At 47.7% G+C, this 21,586-nt stretch overlaps 1 protein-coding gene across 3 annotated transcripts in view; it reads left to right on the forward strand.

Moving 5' to 3' along the window:
- OPCML (opioid binding protein/cell adhesion molecule like) overlaps positions 1 to 21,586 on the forward strand; it is a 994,952-nt gene that overhangs the window by 567,388 nt on the left and 405,978 nt on the right. For all 3 annotated transcript variants that reach the window (XM_063943620.1, XM_063943621.1, XM_063943623.1), the window contains exon 2: positions 11,112 to 11,196. In XM_063943620.1, the coding sequence (XP_063799690.1) occupies positions 11,112 to 11,196 (85 nt within the window). The remainder of the gene's footprint in view (positions 1 to 11,111; positions 11,197 to 21,586) is intronic.

Raw genomic sequence — 21,586 nt, forward strand, 5'->3', positions numbered from 1 at the left:
TGGGAGGGTGGCACACATCCTGCGGGGTCGGCGACGGGTCATCCTGCAGGCTCAGTGGTGGCTGCGGTCGCCAGCGGGTCATCCTGCGGGCTCGGCTGCGGTCAGCAGTGGGTGACAGCTGACGGCGGCGCGTATCTACACATCACGCTGCGCAGGGGGAGGAGGGAGTCAGGCAGCGTCTGCGTGCCCTCAGGACGCTCAACGCTGCCCGCCTTTAAAAACACTAAGGGCCGCCTGATCCCTCAATCCCCAGGATTGGAGCTTCCAATCCCGGGATTGAATTCCGCCCGATTTTTGGCCTAAAGAATTGCACAGTACGAATTATAACGTGAAGCTATCATGCAGACGGTACTTGTGTAATAGAGTGTTAGCTGCAGGGCAGTGTATTATTGTGGTACATGTTTCAGAGTATTGTGATACTGTTCAGAGTCTAGAGAGGCCTCTGTGAGTGTTCTGGTCACTATACAGCTCCAGTAAAGAGGGACACGCACAATCCCACACACTGTGTACTGGGAGCTGTCCACACAGGGTGGTTCTGAAACATCTACCCTGCATGTGAACACATTTGCTTACCATCATATTAGGCTGCTGTTGGACGTAATACCGAAAGGGCAAAAATAAGACCGGCCCCAAGATCCCACCAAAGCTAGGAGATTTAGGGGTCTATTTACTGAGCCTTCGATGGAGATAAAGTAAACAGAGATAAAGACCCAGCCGATCAGCTCCAACAGTAAATGCCGTGTTACAGCCTGTCAGATGTATTAACCTGGAGAAGGCATAAGGAAGTGATAAACCAGTGATAAGTGCAAGGTGATAAACGCAGCAGCCAGTCAGCTCAAAACTGTTAATTTACATATTGGAACTGATTGGCTGGTGCGTTTATCACCTTGCATTTATCACTGGTTTATCACTTCCTTATGCCTTCTCCAGGTGAAATACATCTGCCTGTGTTTGAAAAATGGCAGTTAGGAGCGGATTGGCTGATCTCCATCCATTTTATCTCTGTCCAAGGCTTAGTAAATAGTCCCCTAGCATTGGTAAATACTTACTGGAAGAGTGAGCGACCATTTCATGGTGATATGATGGAGGGAGACCGTATAGTGGAGAAGAGACAGCATGATGGAGAGAGAGATATTGTGGTGGAGGATATGCAGAACAGAGCAAGAGACCATGGTGGAGAAATAAAATGTTATGGAGGAGACAGCATGCAGGAGAGAGACTGTGGGGCAGATGTATTAACTTGGAGAAGGCAAAAGGAAGTTATAAACCAGTGATATGTGCAAGGTGATAAACACACCAGCCAATCAGCTCCTAACTGTTAATTTACATATTGGAGCTGATTGGCTGGTGCCTTTATCACCTTGCACATATCACTGGTTTATCACTTCCTTATGCCTTCTCCAGGTTAATACATCTGCTCCTGTATGCAGTAGAGAAAGAGATACTATGATGGAGGGGTGAGTGAGGCTGTGTGAGGATCATGTAGAGATATACCGTATAGGTATGCGGTTAGCATATACCGATACTGGGATCCCGACAGGGGTACTATACGGACGCCGGAATACCAGCGGGGTAGGTTATTCCCCCTTTATGGGTGTCCACGACACCAAGCCCACAAGGTTCTTCGTTGTGCTTGCTCCCCTGCCGGCATTCTAGCGACTGGGATGCCAATGTTGGTATACTGACATTCAGCATCCCGTGCGGCGGGATCACATACCGATCCCACTGTATATTGTGGTGGAGAGAGACTGTTTGCTGGATGAATGGGAAAGAAAAAGTAATGGAGAAGGAATGAGCTGGTGGTCATCGGCCAGAAACGCAGATACTTTGGGGCTGATTCTGAGTGGGACATAAAGTTGCTGTATGTGTGAAGCCACATTTACTACATTATGAATAACACAGTAGTTTATTTACATGCCCCGCCCCCATGACCCTCATCTCTTGTGTAATGTGTATGCCCCCTTCTAAGGACCCTTCCGGGGTCTGTTAATGAAAGGGACTTTGCATCATGAAGCCCATTTGACAGGTATTGCGGGATATTGAGTTTTATACCTCAGGATGTCTAATACAGCAAAAACATTACATAAAACCTTATATCTCAGACACCTGTTTTTCTTTTTCTTGTAGTCTATTCAAATTTTTAATTATTTAAGTAAGTGTTTTGTTTTTTCAACAATATTTTAATGAGGAACTGCACATGTATTCAAAGGGAGTGCGTCAAAACAATTGCACAATAGAAATCCATTAAAACATCAAGGAAGTAGCAGGAACACAGTAATATGAACAATAGTAACAGGTACAATGTACCGGTACAATGTTGTATGATTCAGATAAAAATACATGAAACAATATAGAATAAGAATTCTAGAGAAACACACCGGCCAGTACTAGAGATACAGTAGTTACAATGGCTGAGAACCATTCGTGAGCACTTCTAGACTGTACAAGGAAGTCAGTGGTATACTGTAGCTGTACGGAATGTATTTTTTAGTGGTGGAGGGAGAGATTTCACATGGGGTAACCATATAGAGAAAAACGTATCAGCCCGTTTCTCCTTATTAAGTGACATTTCAAGCCAAGTAAAAGTGTTTACATTTTATATTTCTCTGACGTCCTAGTGGATGCTGGGAACTCCGTAAGGACCATGGGGAATAGCGGGCTCCGAAGGAGACTGGGCACTCTAAGAAAGAATTAGGACTTCCTGGTGTGCACTGGCTCCTCCCTATATGCCCCTCCTCCAGACCTCAGTTAGTATCTGTGCCCGGCCAGAGCTGGATGCACCTTAGGGGCTCTCCTGAGCTTCTAGTAAAGAAAGTATTTATTAGTTTTTTTATTTTCAGTGAGATCTGCTGGCAACAGACTCACTGCAACGAGGGACTTAGGGGAGAGAAGCGAACCTACCTGCTTGCAGCTAGCTTGGGCTTCTAGGCTACTGGACACCATTAGCTCCAGAGGGATCGAACACAGGCCCAGCCTCGGTCGTCCGGTCCCGGAGCCGCGCCGCCGTCCCCCTTGCAGAGCCAGAAGCATGAAGATCTTCACGGAAATCGGCGGCTGAAGACTCCGGTCTTCATTAAGGTAGCGCACAGCACGGCAGCTGTGCGCCATTGCTCCCTGTGCACACCACATACTCCGGTCACTGATGGGTGCAGGGCGCTGGGGGGGGCGCCCTGGGCAGCAATTAGAGTACCTTAAAGTGGCTAATCACACATAATATAGCCTAAGAAGCTATATATGTGTAAAATACCCCTGCCACATTATTATAAAAGCGGGAGAAGTCCGCCGAAAAAGGGGCGGGGCTATCTCCTTCAGCACACTGGCGCCATTTCCTCTCACAGCTCCGCTGGAAGGAAGCTCCCCAGGCTCTCCCCTGCAGTTTACAGGCTCAATAGGGTAAAAAAGAGAGGGGGGGCACTAAATTTAGGCGAAAATACTATATATATAGCGGCTATAGGGTAAATCACTTGTGTAGTGTAACTCCCTGCATTATATAGCGCTGTGGTGTGTGCTGGCATACTCTCTCTCTGTGGGGTCCTGTCCTCAGTCAGAGCATTCCCTGTGTGTGTGCGGTGTGTCGGTACGGCTGTGTCGACATGTTTGATGAGGAGGCTTATGTGGAGGCGGAGCAGGTGCCGATAAATGTGATGTCACCCCCTGCGGGGTCGACACCTGAGTGGATGGATATGTGGAAGGAATTACGCGACAGTGTCAACTCCTTACATAAAAGGTTTGACGACATAGTAGATGTGGGACAGCCGGCTTCTCAGCCCGTGCCTGCCCAGGCGTCTCAAAAGCCATCAGGGGCTCAAAAACGCCCACTACCTCAGATGGCTGACACAGATGTCGACACGGATACTGACTCCAGTGTCGACGACGATGAGACTAGTGTACATTCCAACAGAGCCACCCGTTACATGATTACGGCAATGAAAAATGTGTTGCACATTTCTGACATTAACCCAGGTACCACAAAAAAGGGTATTATGTTTGGGGAGAAAAAGCAACCAGTGGTTTTTCCCCCATCTGATGAGTTGAATGGTGTGTGTGAAGAAGCGTGGGCTTCCCCCGATAAGAAATTAGTGATTTCTAAAAAGTTGCTAATGGCGTCACCAGGTGTGGTGACACCCGGTGCGCACCCCTGATGTACTGCCGCGATCGCGGCAAAAAGGGGCGTGACCTTACAGATAGGGGGCGTGGCTTCACAGGGATACTGGTATCGTCACTCTGGGGGCGTGCCCAGCATCTCCGGAGATGCTGGGCTTCCCCCAGAGACGGTCTCAGTGTGCTGTCGGCTCCTCTGCTATGACAGGAGCCGGGTGCTGTAGCGGAATTTCACACTGCAGCACCTGGCTCCTGTCACTACGGAGGAGCTGACATTTGGTGTCACCCCCTCCAGGTGTCACACCCGGGTGCGGGCCGCACCCGCCTTGTGACGCCACTGAATGGCGTACCCTTTCCCGCCAGAGGACAGGATACGTTGGGAGACATCCCCTAGGGTGGATAAAGCGCTCACACGCTTGTCAAAGAAGGTGGCACTACCGTCTCAGGATACGGCCGCCTTAAAGGAGCCTGCGGATAGAAAGCAGGAGGCTATCCTGAAGTCTGTGTATACACACTCAGGTTTTATACTGAGACCGGCTATTGCTTCAGCATGGATGTGCAGTGCTGCTGCTGCGTGGTCAGATTCCCTGTCTGATAACATTGATACCCTCGACAGGGACACTATATTGCTAACCATAGAGCATATTAAAGACGCAGTCTTATACATGAGAGATGCACAGAGGTATGTTTGCCGGCTGGCATCTAGAATTAATGCAATGTCCATTTCTGCCAGGAGAGGATTGTGGACTCGGCAGTGGACAGGTGATGCAGATTCTAAAAGGTACATGGAGGTTTTGCCTTACAAAGGTGAGGAATTGTTTGGGGACGGTCTCTCGGACCTCGTTTCCACAGCAACAGCTGGGAAGTCGACATTTTTACCCCATGTTCCCTCACAGCCAAAGAAAGCACCGTATTATCAGGTGCAGTCCTTTCGGCCCCAGAAAGGCAAGCGGGTTAAAGGCGCGTCCTTTCTGCCCAGAGGCAGAGGTAGAGGGAAAAAGCTGCACCATACAGCCACTTCCCAAGAACAAAAGTCCTCTCCCGCTTCCTCTAAGTCCACCGCATGACGCTGGGGCTCCACAGGCGGAGCCAGGTGCGGTGGGGGCCCGTCTCCGGAACTTCAGCGACCAGTGGGCTCGCTCACGGGTGGATCCCTGGATTCTACAAGTGGTATTTCAGGGGTACAAGCTGGAATTCGAGATGTCTCCCCCTCGCCGTTTCCTCAAATCAGCCTTGCCAACAGCTCCCCCAGACAGGGAGGCAGTGCTGGAGGCGATTCACAAGCTGTATTCTCAGCAGGTGATAATCAAGGTACCCCTCCTTCAAAAAGGACGGGGTTACTATTCCACAATGTTTGTGGTACCGAAACCGGATGGTTCGGTGAGACCCATTTTAAATTTGAAATCCTTGAACCCTTATATAAGAAGGTTCAAGTTCAAAATGGAATCGCTCAGGGCGGTTATTGCAAGCCTGGACGAGGGGGATTACATGGTATCACTGGACATCAAGGATGCTTACCTGCATGTCCCCATTTACCCTCCTCACCAGGAGTACCTCAGATTTGTGGTACAGGACTGTCATTACCAATTCCAGACGTTGCCGTTTGGTCTGTCCACGGCACCGAGGGTATTTACCAAGGTAATGGCCGAAATTATGATACTCCTTCGGAAAAAGGGAGTTTTAATTATCCCGTACTTGGACGATCTCCTTATAAAGGCGAGGTCCAGGGAGCAGTTGTTGGTCGGCGTAGCACTATCTCTGGAAGTGCTACAACAGCACGGCTGGATTCTGAATATTCCAAAGTCGCAGCTGGTTCCTACAACGCGTCTACTGTTCCTGGGGATGGTTCTGGACACAGACCAGAATAAAGTGTTTCTCCCGGAGGAGAAAGCCAAGGAGTTGTCATCTCTAGTCAGAGACCTCCTGAAACCAAAACAGGTGTCGGTGCATCACTGCACGCGAGTCCTGGGAAAGATGGTAGCTTCCTACGAAGCAATTCCATTTGGCAGGTTCCATGCAAGGATCTTTCAGTGGGATCTGTTGGACAAGTGGTCCGGATCGCATCTTCAGATGCATCGGCTGATAACCCTGTCTCCAAGAACCAGGGTGTCTCTGCTGTGGTGGCTGCAGAGTGCTCATCTTCTAGAGGGCCGCAGATTTGGCATACAGGACTGGGTCCTGGTGACCACGGATGCCAGCCTTCGAGGCTGGGGGGCAGTCACACAGGGAAGAAACTTCCAAGGACTATGGTCAAGCCAGGAGACTTCCCTACACATAAATATTCTGGAACTAAGGGCCATTTACAATGCCCTAAGTCAGGCAAGACCCCTGCTTCAACACCAGCCGGTGCTGATCCAGTCAGACAACATCACAGCGGTAGCCCATGTTAACCGACAGGGCGGCACAAGAAGCAGGTTGGCGATGGCAGAAGCCACAAGGATTCTCCGATGGGCGGAAAATCACGTGATAGCACTGTCAGCAGTGTTCATTCCGGGAGTGGACAACTGGGAAGCAGACTTCCTCAGCAGACACGACCTCCACCCGGGAGAGTGGGGACTTCATCCAGAAGTCTTCAAAATGATTGTAAACCGTTGGGAAAGGCCACAGGTGGACATGATGGCGTCCCGCCTCAACAAAAAACTAAAAAGATATTGCGCCAGGTCAAGGGACCCTCAGGCGATAGCTGTGGACACTCTAGTGACACCGTGGGTGTACCAGTCGGTTTATGTGTTCCCTCCTCTGCCTCTCATACCCAAGGTACTGAGAATAATAAGAAGGAGAGGAGTAAGAACTATACTCGTGGTTCCGGATTGGCCAAGAAGAGCTTGGTAGCCAGAACTTCAAGAAATGATCTCAGAGGACCCATGGCCTCTGCCGCTCAGACAGGACCTGCTGCAGCAGGGGCCCTGTCTGTTCCAAGACTTACCGCGGCTGCGTTTGACGGCATGGCGGTTGAACACCGGATCCTAAAAGAAAAGGGCATTCCGGAGGAAGTCATTCCTACACTGATTAAAGCTAGGAAAGATGTGACCACAAAACATTATCACCGCATATGGCGGAAATATGTTGCTTGGTGTGAGGCCATGAAGGCCCCAACGGAGGAATTTCAGCTAGGTCGATTTCTGCACTTCCTACAGTCAGGGGTGACTATGGGCCTAAAATTGGGTTCCATTAAGGTCCAGATTTCGGCTCTGTCGATTTTCTTCCAAAAAGAACTGGCTTCATTGCCTGAAGTTCAGACTTTTGTAAAGGGAGTGCTGCATATTCAGCCCCCTTTTGTGCCCCCAGTGGCACCTTGGGATCTCAACGTGGTGTTGGATTTCCTAAAGTCGCATTGGTTTGAGCCACTTAAAACCGTGGAGATAAAGTACCTCACGTGGAAGGTGGTCATGCTGTTGGCCTTGGCGTCGGCCAGGCGGGTATCAGAATTGGCGGCTTTGTCATGTAAAAGCCCTTATCTGATTTTTCATATGGATAGGGCGGAATTGAGGACTCGTTCCCAATTCCTTCCTAAGGTGGTATCAGCTTTTCATGTGAACCAACCTATTGTGGTGCCTGCGGCTACTCGGGACTTGGAGGATTCCAAGTTGCTGAACGTAGTCAGGGCCCTGAAAATATATGTTTCCAGGACGGCTAGAGTCAGAAAAACTGACTCGCTATTTATCCTGTATGCACCCAACAAGCTGGGTGCTCCTGCTTCAAAGCAGACTATTGCTCGCTGGATCTGTAGCACGATTCAACTTGCACATTCGGCGGCTGGACTGCCGCATCCTAAATCTGTAAAAGCCCATTCCACGAGGAAGGTGGGCTCTTCTTGGGCGGCTGCCCGAGGGGTCTCGGCTTTACAACTTTGCCGAGCTGCTACTTGGTCGGGTTCAAACACGTTTGCAAAATTCTACAAGTTTGATGCCCTGGCTGAGGAGGACCTTGAGTTTGCTCATTCGGTGCTGCAGAGTCATCCGCACTCTCCCGCCCGTTTGGGAGCTTTGGTATAATCCCCATGGTCCTTACGGAGTTCCCAGCATCCACTAGGACGTCAGAGAAAATAAGAATTTACTCACCGGTAATTCTATTTCTCGTAGTCCGTAGTGGATGCTGGGCGCCCATCCCAAGTGCGGATTGTCTGCAATACTTGTATATAGTTATTGCCTAACTAAAGGGTTATTGTTTGGAGCCATCTATTCGAGAGGCTCAGTTGCTGTTCATACTGTTCACTGGGTATAGTATCACGAGTTGTACGGTGTGATTGGTGTGGCTGGTATGAGTCTTACCCGGATTCCAAATCCTTTCCTTATTGTGTCAGCTCTACCGGGCACAGTTTCCCTAACTGAGGTCTGGAGGAGGGGCATAGAGGGAGGAGCCAGTGCACACCAGTAGTCCTAATTCTTTCTTAGAGTGCCCAGTCTCCTTCGGAGCCCGCTATTCCCCATGGTCCTTACGGAGTTCCCAGCATCCACTACGGACTACGAGAAATAGAATTACCGGTGAGTAAATTCTTATTTTTTATTAGTGGGACAGAAAGCCCAAATCTGGATTATCCTTTCCATTTTATTGACCCAGCTCACTCAAGTACCAGACTCTAGAAGCTGTCCCAGCCGGGTGTGGATCATCAAATCGACAGTGTCTAGGTCGACCACTATAGGTCGACAGTCACTAGGTCGACAGGGTTGGAAGGTTGACAGGGTTTCTAGGTCGACATGTGCTAGGTCGACAGGTCAAAAGGTCGACATGAGTTTTTTTTGGGGGGTGTTGTTTTCTGCGTACAGTGACCCGGAAGCTGAATTAGTGCACCATGTCCCCTCGTATGGCTCGCTTCGTTTGCCATACTTCAGGCAAGGTGCCTCGCACCGCTACCGCGTCGCTCTGCACAGGTTACCGTTCCAATCGTAGTCCATGTGGAAAAAAATCTGAAAAACTCATGTCGACCTTTTGACCCTGTCGACCTAGTGACTGTCGACCTATAGTGGTCGACCTAAACATTGTCGACCTAGACAGTGTCAATCTTCAGACTGGATCCCGTCCCAGCCAGGCAGTAACTAACGCTTATCGCTCTCTGCTAGTACCATCCGGTCTTGATTGTGATAAATGCATGCAATAAGTGGGACTTAAAGTACCGTACTTATACCGCAGTGTGGAAGATGATAATAAATAGGCCCGTGTGTGATGGAGATTGAGACTGTGATAAAGACCTGATTGTAACGGATAGAAAAACATAGGTTGACATCAGTTCATTAATGTGCTTCACATTGTTCCCACATGAAAACATTACAGCGCAATGATATTTAGGAGGCATTCTCATACCCTACTGACATTTTAGTTCCATTTGCAGGTGGCATGAGGTTTCGGTCATTATAAAATTATAGTAGGACAACCTGTATATCATCCAGACACATTTCTCGCACACAAAGACCCATGTATTAATACTGCTATGCTACATCTAATAAAGATAAATATTGTCCCTTTAAAAAAACATCTGCTGTATTTCAGACCGCATTACAACCCGCCAATGATGTCCCTTCAACTCTCAAAATTAATTTAAGGTGTAAATAGAGAAGTATTTTAGGAGAGATGAATGCAGTGATTGGTCCTACAGTGGGATTACTCTTCAAACTTTGCACATGTACCATAATGTTACTGCATCTGCAGCCCCATTCCGCAGGGGAGGTTCCCAAGTGTAGAATGTGTGCGTGCAACTTGTCACGTTATAGGTAAAGACGCTGGAGAATCTGCTGCATTTCATGTTTCGTGGTTAGGAAATTCCGTGTTACGTCAGAAGCAGAGAGAGAGAGCGCACTGTGGGTGGAGGCTGAGACAAATGGAGGCTGAGTTCAACACAAGTTGAGACCACCACATGGAGCAAATGGGGTTGGGGGGCTTAGAGGGAGAGAGTTGGGATGGACTGAGACGCAGAGAGGGGGTCGCTAAGACAAAGATGGGAAACCTGAGAAAGAGAGGGGGAGGCTGAGACTGTGAGATAAGGGTGAGGCTGAGACCCTGAGAGAGGGGGAGGCTGAGACAGTGAGAGGGGGGGAGGCTGAGAGAGGGAAGCTGAAACAAAGATGGGGAGGCAGGGGGGTATATTTACTAAACGGTGGGTTTATAGAAGTGGAGATGTTGCCCATAGCAGTCCATTAGACTCTAGCTAGTCTGTGATGGTAAGGGAGAGACAGTCTGAGCTGGTGAGAAAGAGAAATAGTCTGATATGGCGAGGGAGAGAGACAGCCTTTGATGGTGTGAGACAGCAATGGAGAGAGACAGTCTTAGATGGAAAGAGAGGAAAAGACAGATGACGAAAGAGAAAGACGGTCTGAGATGGCAAGAGTTTCAGATGGCGGGAGAGTTTGTGATGGTGAGAAAGAGACTGCTGAGATGGTAAGAAAGAGACTGCTGAAATGGCATTAGAAAGAAAGATGGGCTGAGATGGAACCAAAGAAGCCAGCTGACAAGTGTGAGACTTCAAAAAACACAAATTAAAATGCTGTGTGTGTATATATGTACGTACGTATGTATGTATGTATGTGTGTGTGTGTGTGTGTATGTATGTATGTATGTATGTGTATATATATATATATATATATATATATATATATATTTATTTATATATGTGTGTGTGTATGTATGTATATATATATATATATATATATATATATATATATATATTTTGATATTGAAACATTAGAAAGAGAGACAGGCTGGGCTGCTGGGAGAAGAGCAGGAGGGAGAGGTACGGTGACTGTGCGGGGAGGGGAGTGAGGAGAGAGGAGGGATAGAGTGAAGGAGCAGGGACGGAGGAGAGAGACAGCAGCATCGCAGAGACCGCCACTAGTCACACACACAGGCGGCGGGTCCCGGGGAGCTGCGGAGGGGTCCCGGGGACATGTAGCAGAGAGAGCCCCGGGGGCAGTGTCAGCGGCTGGCTGGGTGTCGGGGTGTCGGGGGCAGGATGGGGGTCGCCCCCTGGAGGTGGCTGCTCGCCCTGTGTCTCAGGCTGCTCTTTCTTGTGCCCGCAGGAGTGCCGGTCCGGAGCGGGGACCCCGGCTTCCCCAAAGCCATGGACAACGTGACGGTGCGACAGGGGGACAGCGCCATCCTCAGGTCAGACGCTGCGGGGTCACTGTGTCTGTGCTGGGGGGCTGTGATGTTATTCTGATGTGGGGTAACAAGTCTCTATGTGCATGATATGGGGGGGGGGGGGGTTGTTCTGTTGTGGGGTGACAAGTCTATGTGCATGATAGGGGGGGGGGTTATTCTACTGTGGGGTGACAAGTCTATGTACATGATATGGGGGGGGAGTTATTCTGCTGTGGGGTGACACGTCTATGTGCATGATATGGGGGGGTCTTTCGTGGGGTAACAACTCTGTGTGCATAATATGGGGGGGGGTTATTCTGCTGTGGGGTGACATGTCTATGTGCATGATATGGGGGGGTCTTTCGTGGGGTAACAACTCTGTGTGCATAATATGGGGGGGGGGCGGGTTATTCTGCTGTGGGGTAACAAGTCTGTATGTGCATGGGGGGGTTATTATGTGGTTATATGCATGCATTATGCTGTGGGGTCACTGGCTGGGGCCCATGGTGAGTGTGGAGATGTGCCCCGTCTATAATACAGCTTATGTACTTTGTGAAGGCTAAACTGTTATATATGGTGGGTATAAAAGTCTCAACAGCAGGGCAAGGTCATAAATTCCTCTACTGTCACTAAGTGTATTATAATGCCATTTGCCAGCTGCTATATTGGGTGGTAGAATGAGGGTGTGCATTCCTCTACTGTCACTAAGTGTATTATATTGCCCCCTGTGAGCTGCTATATTGGGAGGCAGAAGTGTATATGGTAGAATAAGGGTGTGCATTCCTACTGTCACTAAGTGTATTATAATGCCCCCTGTGAGCTGCTATATTGGGAGGCAGAATTGTATATGGTAGAATGAGGGTGTGCATTCCTCTACCGTCACTAAATGTATTATAATGCCCCCTGTGAGCGGCTGTATTGGGAGGTAGAAGAGTATATGGTAGAATGAGGGTGTGCATTCCTCTACTGTCACGAAGTGTATTATAATGCCCCCTGTGAGCGGCTGTATTGGGTGGTAGAAGTGTATATGGTAGAATGAGGGTGTGCATTCCTCTACTGTCACTAAGTGTATTATAATACCACTGTGAGCGGCTGTATTGGGTGGTAGAAGTGTATATGGTAGAATGAGGGTGTGTATTTCTCCACTGTCACTAAGTGTATTATAATGCCCCCTGTGAGCAGCTGTATTGGGTGGTAGAAGTGTATATCGTAGAATGAGGGTGTGCATTCCTCTACTGTCACTAAGTGTATTATAATGCCCCCTGTGAGTGTCTGTATTGGGTGGCAGAAGTGTATATGGTAGAATGAGGGTGTGCATTCCTCTGTCACTAAGTGTATTATAATGACCCCTGTGAGCGGCTGTATTGGGTGGCAGAAGTGTATATGGTAGAATGAGGGTGTGCATTCCTGTACTGTCACGAAGTGTATTATAATGCCCAGTGAGAGCTGCTATATTGGGAGGCAGAAGTGTATATGGTAGAATGAGGGTGTGCATTCCCAGAGCCGGCCCTAACCAATATGATGCCCTAGGCAAGATTTTGGCTGGTGCCCCCTAGCACCACTGCTGGTTCCGTTCCGCCTGTGACCTGACACCTCTTTCCCAGCACCATCACCCCTCACCCATAGCAGTCCTTATTTTGGTATTTTTACCCCCTATATTTTAAATAGGAACAGTTCGCACATTTGGCGCACAGCCCAAAAAGGGGTATGTTTTTGCTGGCAAGGGGCTTGGCCACACAATAGTAACCCCAATTCCAATTACGCCACACAGTACTGCAACTTTATTCACATTTGATCATGCGATAGTGTCTATAATTCATATTACACCCCACAGCAGTACCACTTTACCTTATATATGTTACTCCTCACAGTAGTGCCCCTTTTTCACAATACATCACACTGAATTGCTCCTTATTCACATTACACCACACCCTATTGCTCTTTATTCACATTAGACGACATAGTAGTGCCCTTTCTATACGCAACGCCACATAGTAGAGCACATTATACACATAATGCCACACATTAGTAATGCATTTATACACATAATACCACACAGTAATGCCCCTTACACATATGACACACATTAATAATGTCCTTATAAACATAAAGTACCTTACACATTATGACAACCTTAATTAATGCCCTTTTACACATAATGTCCCTTACACATTTGCTGCACATTATTAGTGCCCCTATACACATAATGACACACATAGTGCCCCATTACACATATTCCAAACACTACTGCACAACCAACCCACTCACATGCACACAGCACTCACACTGCCATGAACACTGTGACCTCTGCCTCTGCTTGGATACAGATGTGTCCTCATAAATCTTGCCTCAATGCTAACATCGGGCAGCTTTTTTTATGAAAATGCATCTTAATTGCATTGCTATGTGGCTAGGAGGCACAAGCAGCTTCTGCTGATTAAAATGATATGCAGCATGCCTATATACTGTGTGAGACTGTGGCTGTATCTGCATATGAAATGCTACACACAATATAGGCATGCCGCATATCATTTTAATCAGCAGGAGGATGCCGAGTCTCTTCGGAGGATGCCGAGTCTCTTCAGAACGACTTAGTTAAATTAGAAGCATGGGCAGCCAAATGGAGAATGCGCTTCAACACAGACAAGTGTAAGGTAATGCACTGTGGTAACAAGAACAAAAATTACACCTACCTACTAAATGGGGTAAAACTAGGGGATTCTGTACTGGAAAAGGACTTAGGTGTCCTCATAGATAGCAAGCTAAGCAGTAGTACCCAAAGTAGGACTGCAGCAAAGAAGGCTAATAAGATATTAGCATGCATAAAACGGGGTATTGATGCTAGGGACGAGAGTATTATACTCCCATTATATAAATCACTAGTGAGGCCACACCTTGAATACTGTGTACAGTTCTGGGCACCGTACTACAAAAAGGATATCCTGGAGCTTGAAAAGGTACAAAGGAGGGCGACCAAACTAATTAAGGGCATGGAGACGATGGAATACAAGGAAAGGCTTGAAAGACTAGGCATGTTTACATTGGAAAAGCGGAGACTAAGAGGGGATATGATCAACATCTACAAATATATAAGGGGACAATACTCAGAGCTTGCGCGGGACCTGTTTTTGGTTAGATCAACACAGAGGACTCGTGGACACTCGCTCAGGTCAGAGGAGAGGAGATTCCGCACAATACGGCGTAAAGGCTTTTTCACGGTAAGGACAATACGTGTTTGGAATTCCCTGCCCGAGGGAGTTGTAATGGCGGAATCTGTCAACACCTTTAAGAATGGGTTAGATAAATTCCTATTGGATAAGGATATCCAGGGGTATGGTGCATAGTCATGCATTATAGTTACTATTTAGTCAAATCATCATGCAGAGGACACCACAAATAGGTTGAACTCGATGGACAATTCTCTTTTTTCAACCTCAGATACTATGTTACTATGTTACTATGTAGAAGCTGCTGATGCCCCTAAGCATATCAAATGCCCTAGGCAATTGCCTAGTTTGCCTGTGCATTCCTTTACTGTCACTAAGTGTGTATTATAATGCCCCCTGTGAGCGGCTGTATTGGGAGGTAGAAGTGTATATGGTAGAATGAGGGTGTGCATTCCTCTACTGTCACTAAGTGTATTATAATACCACTGTGAGTGGCTGTATTGGGTGGCAGAAGTGTATATGGTAGAATGAGGGTGTGCGTTCCTCTACTGTCACTAAGTGTATTATAATACCCCTGTGAGTGGCTGTATTGGGAGGCAGAAGTGTATATGGTAGAATGAGGGTGGGCATTCCTCTACTGTCACTAAGTGTATTATAATACCCCTGTGAGCGGCTGAATTGGGAGGCAGAAGTGTATATGGTAGAATGAGGGTGGGCATTCCTCTACTGTCACTAAGTGTATTATAATACCACTGTGAGTGATTGTATTGGGAGGTAGAAGTATATATGGAAGAATGAGGGTGTGTATTCCTCTACTGTCACTAAGTGTATTATAATGGCCCCTGTGAGCGGCTGTATTGGGAGGTAGAAGTGTATATGGTAGAATGAGGGTGTGCATTCCTCTACTGTCACTAAGAGTATTATAATGCCCCCTGTGAGCGGCTGTATTGGGAGGCAGAAGTGTATATGGTAGAATAAGGGTGTGCATTCCTACTGTCACTAAGTGTATTATAATGCCCCCTGTGAGCTGCTATATTGGGAGGCAGAATTGTATATGGTAGAATGAGGGTGTGCATTCCTCTGTCACTAAATGTATTATAATGGCCCCTGTGAGCGGCTGTATTGGGAGGTAGAAGTGTACATGGTAGACTGAGGGTGTGCATTCCTCTGTCACTAAATGTATTATAATGGCCCCTGTGAGCGGCTGTATTGGGAGGTAGAAGTGTACATGGTAGACTGAGGGTGTGCATTCCTCTGTCACTAAGTGTATTATAATGCCCCCTGTGAGCGGCTGTATTGGGAGGTAGAAGTGTACATGGTAGACTGAGGGTGTGCATTCCTCTGTCACTAAGTGTATTATAATGCCCCCTGTGAGCGGCTGTATTGGGAGGTAGAATGAGGATGTGCATTCCTCTACTGTCACTAAGTGTATTATAATTATAATGCCCCCTGTGAGCGGCTGTATTGGGAGGTAGAAGTGTACATGGTAGACTGAGGGTGTGCATTCCTCTGTCACTAAGTGTATTATAATGCCCCCTGTGAGCGTCTGTATTGGGAGGTAGAATGAGGGTGTGCATTCCTCTACTGTCACTAAGTGTATTATAATTATAATGCCCCCTGTGAGCGGCTGTATTGGGAGGTAGAAGTGTACATGGTAGAATGAGGGTGTGCTTTCCTCTACTGTCACTCAGTACATTATAATGGCCAGGGAGCGGTTATAGTGGTAAGAGGGTTGGGGGTAAGATTTGTATAACGCAGGGTAAGCCACGTAGTTCTCTATTGGTAATAGGTGTAAGTAATGCCCCCTATGTACCGGTATCCGTGGCATCTGTGGGGGGGGGATTCAGATCTGATCGTAGATGTGCTAAATGTCTATCAGGCAGAGGTGATCACAGCCCTGAGGTGCTGATAGCTTCTCACTGGGCTCCCGGGGTGCGCACGCGCAGTGCGGCCACTGCGCACTCCAGCAAGGGCTTCAGACTGCGATTGCTGCCGCTGCAGCAATCTAGTCTGATTTAATCCCTGTGTCTTGTAACTTTCTTGTGTAGTCATTTATGGTCTATTCAGGCTTGGGTAACCCAAGGATCATTAGCTGTTATGGAACTACAAATGCCAGCATACCCATCCAGCTTAAGACACGCGGTCTCCTTTTTCTCATCTACAGTATACCGGTGTCCGGTTTGGAGTGCAAATTGCCTGTTTACCCTTAAGAAACCTGCTAAAAATCGTTGTAAGTTTTGTCTGTATTGATTCAGAAGTTGTAAAGAACAGGCCTTGATAGGACTTTACCAGCAGAGGGCGCTATCATCCCTGGTAAAATTTAGATTTATGTAGTTTCTACCCAAATATTTATGAATTTCTGTGTATGTGGGGGGCATAAATAGTGTTGGGATATCAAGACTTTCTGGGAGACACATTTATAACACAGACACATACTGTAGGTGCTGATTCTGAGTTTGGAGCTTAGCCCAAAAAAAGAAGCAGATTTGCACCTTGGCAAAACCATCTTGCACTGCAGGGAGGTGGAGGGAATGTTGCTCCGGCCCCTTCGTTCTCCGACATCTGTCACAGCCCCCATAAGCTCCTGTGAATCATTCCCGAGCTTGGCCCCCGCAGGTAATGCCATCTGAAGATCCATTGTAGCACAGACTTAGGGGTCTATTTATTAACATTATTTTAGTATCACCTGAATGTATTAAAGGGCATTTGGAGCAGTTTCCATGAAAAACTGCTCCAAACCCTTTTAATTCACTTTTTAGTAACCCACATTGCATTCCCCATACTTATAATGGGAAATGTGATGTGAAAAAATACAGCAGTGTGCCCAGTGATAATCTCACCAGCTCAGGCCGGCGAGATCACAGGGCAGCACTGCGATAAGCACCCCTTTGCCCAACATTTTCTGCCCCTGGCAGAGAAAGCTGAGCGGGGACCCGGCTCCAGTGATCAGCTGTGTGTGTACGATGGACACACAAGCTGATCACACGGATGGGTCCCCAATATGCTGCGCTGTGACCCCGGTGTAGTAAAGTGACACTGCAAAACGGCAGCGCACTTTGCAGCACCGGGGGTCGCAGCGCCGCCAGCCTCCTGAAGCAGCGCGGACCGGCTCCCTGGACAGGTGAGTATATTGATCTTCTGGGGTGGGGTCTGCGGCGCGGGGGTAGTAATGACAGGGGAGGGTGTCAACTGGGCAGCGGTGGGGGCGGCGCATACACAGCAGGACATCGGGGGATTTTTTACGAAAAATACCCCGATGATGCTGCGGAGTGTAATCGCAGGGACAGAGCTTGACCGCAAGCTCTGTTCCTGTATGTGATAATTGATACATCCCTGTGAAGTAATTAATTATCGCAGTGCGGATTAGGGCGATTTTATCACCTTTGATAAATAGGCCCCTTAGCCTGCAGAGTGCTCCTCTGGAAAACGCAGCACATGTGTGGTCAGTAGACCGTGCATGCGCTGGACTCCCGGCACAGAAGAGAAACCACCGCTTGTGCTCCTTTTTACATCTGCCCGTTATAATCGCCTCTGTATTGCAATATTGGGTGCTAATATCACGCCTAGATCGCATTACATATGCGATTATTGGTAAATGAGCCCATTAGTATTGGGAGGGGCTCTAAGCTCTAAATTGCATTGTAGGGGTAAAGCTGTCGACTATTTCTGGGCTACATGCAAAAGCAGACGATATTTACCCTGTATAGAAATAAATATACAGTATAAATAAATACATTTATTTTCACCCCTCGCATTGCAATGTGGTTTGTCCAAAGTTACCCCTTTTTTTTCTCTTATGTTTTATTCCCAACTTTGAATCAGCGCCACTGTGTACTGTATACATGCACCTCTACAGGTTAAGACACTTTGGGGGGATATTCAATTGTTTGAAAAGTCGGTTGGGTGTCTGGTTTTTCCTGTCTAATAGATAGGAAAAAACAGACACTCATCTGACTTTTCAGACTATTGAATAACGTCCTCTGAGTCTTATGATTGTGCTGTGAATTTTGCAAATGTGTTACCGATTATAATGAAACCGGTTTATTTTCTCATCCATTGCAGTTAAAACTGATTTAGTCCCATTTCAATCATCGCTAATACCTCTATGCTATGTCCGGCAGGAAAAGAAAACATCTGTTTGTCTGGAGTTAACATTCTTTTATATTATGAGGACTATTGTCCTCTTATACAGTATGTTATGACACGACTTTATATGCCTATCATTTAGAGTACCACTGATAGACTCAAGGTCACCTGAAGGATTGCCTGTCTGTGCATGGAAGTACAGACTCTGCTGTATCTGTGATTTAGGGTCCGGTAGACAAGAGTTCCCAGGGAGCGGTCAGTACTAACACAGTGTCCTCACAGGTAGACACTGCAGCTGACCTCGTGGGAGAAGGGCATACAAGTGGAGAACCCAGTCGCAGGGCATTAGTCTAACTTCTAAGCACATTAGAGGACACAGAGGAGTAATGTGACTTTGCAGTACAGTCAGGGGTATATTGTTCCACATTACAGTACATCACTTCCATATGTGTTTTAGCTTCACTGACCGCTATACGCCATAATGGTGCACTTACCGAGCCATGTGACATCACTACTCACCCAATGTAAGGGTTTATTTTCCATGTGTTCAGTTGACTTGTGTATTGCAGTATGCATACAGAATCTCCTACAACAATCTACAATATGAATGGATTTATGTGATCACTCTGTGCATCATACTACACTGTGCATCATACTACACATCATACTACACAGTACGTCTCGCGCAGCCGCTGCAGCCAGTGGAAGCGACATTCAACTCCCGGCCAGCCGCAGGGTCTGCGCTGGCCGGGAGTTACTCCACAAATACTAAAGCATCGCCGCTGTGCGATGCTTTTGTATTTATGCGGGGGGGGAGGCACTGACATGCGGGGCGGACTAGCCCTGTGCTGGGCGTCCCCCCGCATGTCAGGGAAGATGATCGTAGCTGTGCTAAATTTAGCACAGCTACGATCGACTCGGAATGACCCCCCCGTATACACACCAGGTAGAGCCCCTTTTATACACGTTACGCCAGATAGAGCCCCTTTTATACACATTTACGCAAGGTAGAGCCCCTGACACATTATGCCAGGTAGAGCCCCTTATACACGTTACGCCAGGTAGAGCCCCTTATACATGTTACATTAGGTAGATTCCCTTATACATATTGCTTCTGGTAGATCCCCTTACAAACGTTATGCAGGTAGAGCCCCTCATATACATTGCACCAGGTAGAGCCTCTTATACACATTGTGCCAGGTAGAGCCCCTCGAGAGAGATAGTGTGTGTGTGTGTATATATATATATATATATGTATGTATGTATGTATGTATATGTGTGTATGTTTGTGTGCTGCTTCTTGTGTCCCCCGACACTCACCAGTAGGGTAGTGACTAGATTCCCTTCATGGAGAGACAGTTGGTCCCCTGGCTCCTCGTTCTTTACTTCACTTTCACCCAGCTTCACATGAGTAGAGAGATAAAGGGGGGGGGGGGGGGGGACCAGCGGGGGCCAGGGTGCACGCAGTGGGAGGAGGGGGCGTGCAGCGGGGGACAGCATGAGGTGGCCAGTGCGGTGCGGGCAGCAAGCAGGCGCACACAATTCATGGTGCTGGCATGGTGAATGCGGCCTCAGGACGCAGGGCCCCCGGATTCCACCCTGCTATCACGCATATAAAACCGCCACTGTGTATATGTACATATATATGTGTGTGTTTATACACACACACGTGCATGTGGCTTAATAACACAAGCCTCATATAGTATGGGTAACATATAACTAAAGCCAGTGATAAGGGCGATGTGGATGGTAGGTAACTAGTTCATAAATATTAAGTAGTGGAAATTAACAGAACCGTGAAATATCTACTCGCGTGTGTACTAGCTGGTGGTTATCAGGGAGCAGTAAACCTCTGATCACGAACTGTCTATGTGGAAGAGAATACAGCTGCATAGTGTAAGTGAATATCTGGCGCCCACAGCACCCACCTGACTGTACGAGAATACTGCTGTGCCGCGGTCACCGGTGACTGCGCACCAGCTCTGTGATTGGGGTGGTAGTGGCAGCATAAAGATAGACTTTTAGGTATTGTCACCTTTCTTGTTTTTATTATACTATTTATATATCTCAATTTGATTTTTACACTTTCGGATTTTGCGTCTTGGAAAGTTTATATAGTAGAACTGGAAACTGTAGTTGTGAGTCACACATTCACCTAATAAAAACAGCCAGGAGCCTTGTTGGAGAGGGTATGGGTCGTCGGGTCGACACAACTTAGGTCGACAGTCATTAGATCGACCACTATTGGTCGACATACACTAGGTCAACAGGGCCACTAGTCATTATGTCGACATGTCGACATGCACTAGGTCGACAGGGCCACTAGGTCATTGGCCCGACATGTACTAGGTCAACAGGTCAAAAGGTCGACAAAGTTCCCCCCCCCCCCCCCTTTTTTTTGGTGTTATTTTCTCCGTACAGTGACCTGAAACCCCAATTAGTGCACCGTATCCCCTCGCATCGCTCGCCATGCTTCGGGCAAGGTTACCGTTCCCAATTCTACTAGAGATGAGCGGGTTCGGTTTCTCTGAATCCGAACCCGCACGAACTTCATGTTTTTTTCACGGGTCCGAGCAGACTCGGATCCTCCCGCCTTGCTCGGTTAACCCGAGCGCGCCCGAACGTCATCATGACGCTGTCGGATTCTCGCGAGACTCGGATTCTATATAAGGAGCCGCGCGTCGCCGCCATTTTCACACGTGCATTGAGATTGATAGGGAGAGGACGTGGCTGGCGTCCTCTCCATTTAGATTAGGGTTGAGAGAGAGAGAGAGAGATTGACCTGAGGCTGTGATACTGTAGAAGAGAGTGCAGAGTTTAGTGACTGACGACCACAGTGACCACCAGACAGTGCAGTTGTTTGTTTTATTTAATATATCCGTTCTCTGCCTGAAAAAAACGATACACACAGTGACTCAGTCACATACCATATCTGTGTGCACTGCTCAGCCCAGTGTGCTGCATCAATGTATATATATATCTGACTGTGCTCAGCTCACACAGCTTATAATTGTGGGGGAGACTGGGGAGCACTGCAGTGCCAGTTATAGGTTATAGCAGGAGCCAGGAGTACATAATATTATATTAAAATTAAACAGTGCACACTTTTGCTGCAGGAGTGCCACTGCCAGTGTGACTAGTGACCAGTGACCTGACCACCA

This window comes from Pseudophryne corroboree, chromosome 10 (genome assembly GCF_028390025.1).
Source record: "Pseudophryne corroboree isolate aPseCor3 chromosome 10, aPseCor3.hap2, whole genome shotgun sequence".
NCBI lineage: Eukaryota > Metazoa > Chordata > Amphibia > Anura > Myobatrachidae > Pseudophryne > Pseudophryne corroboree.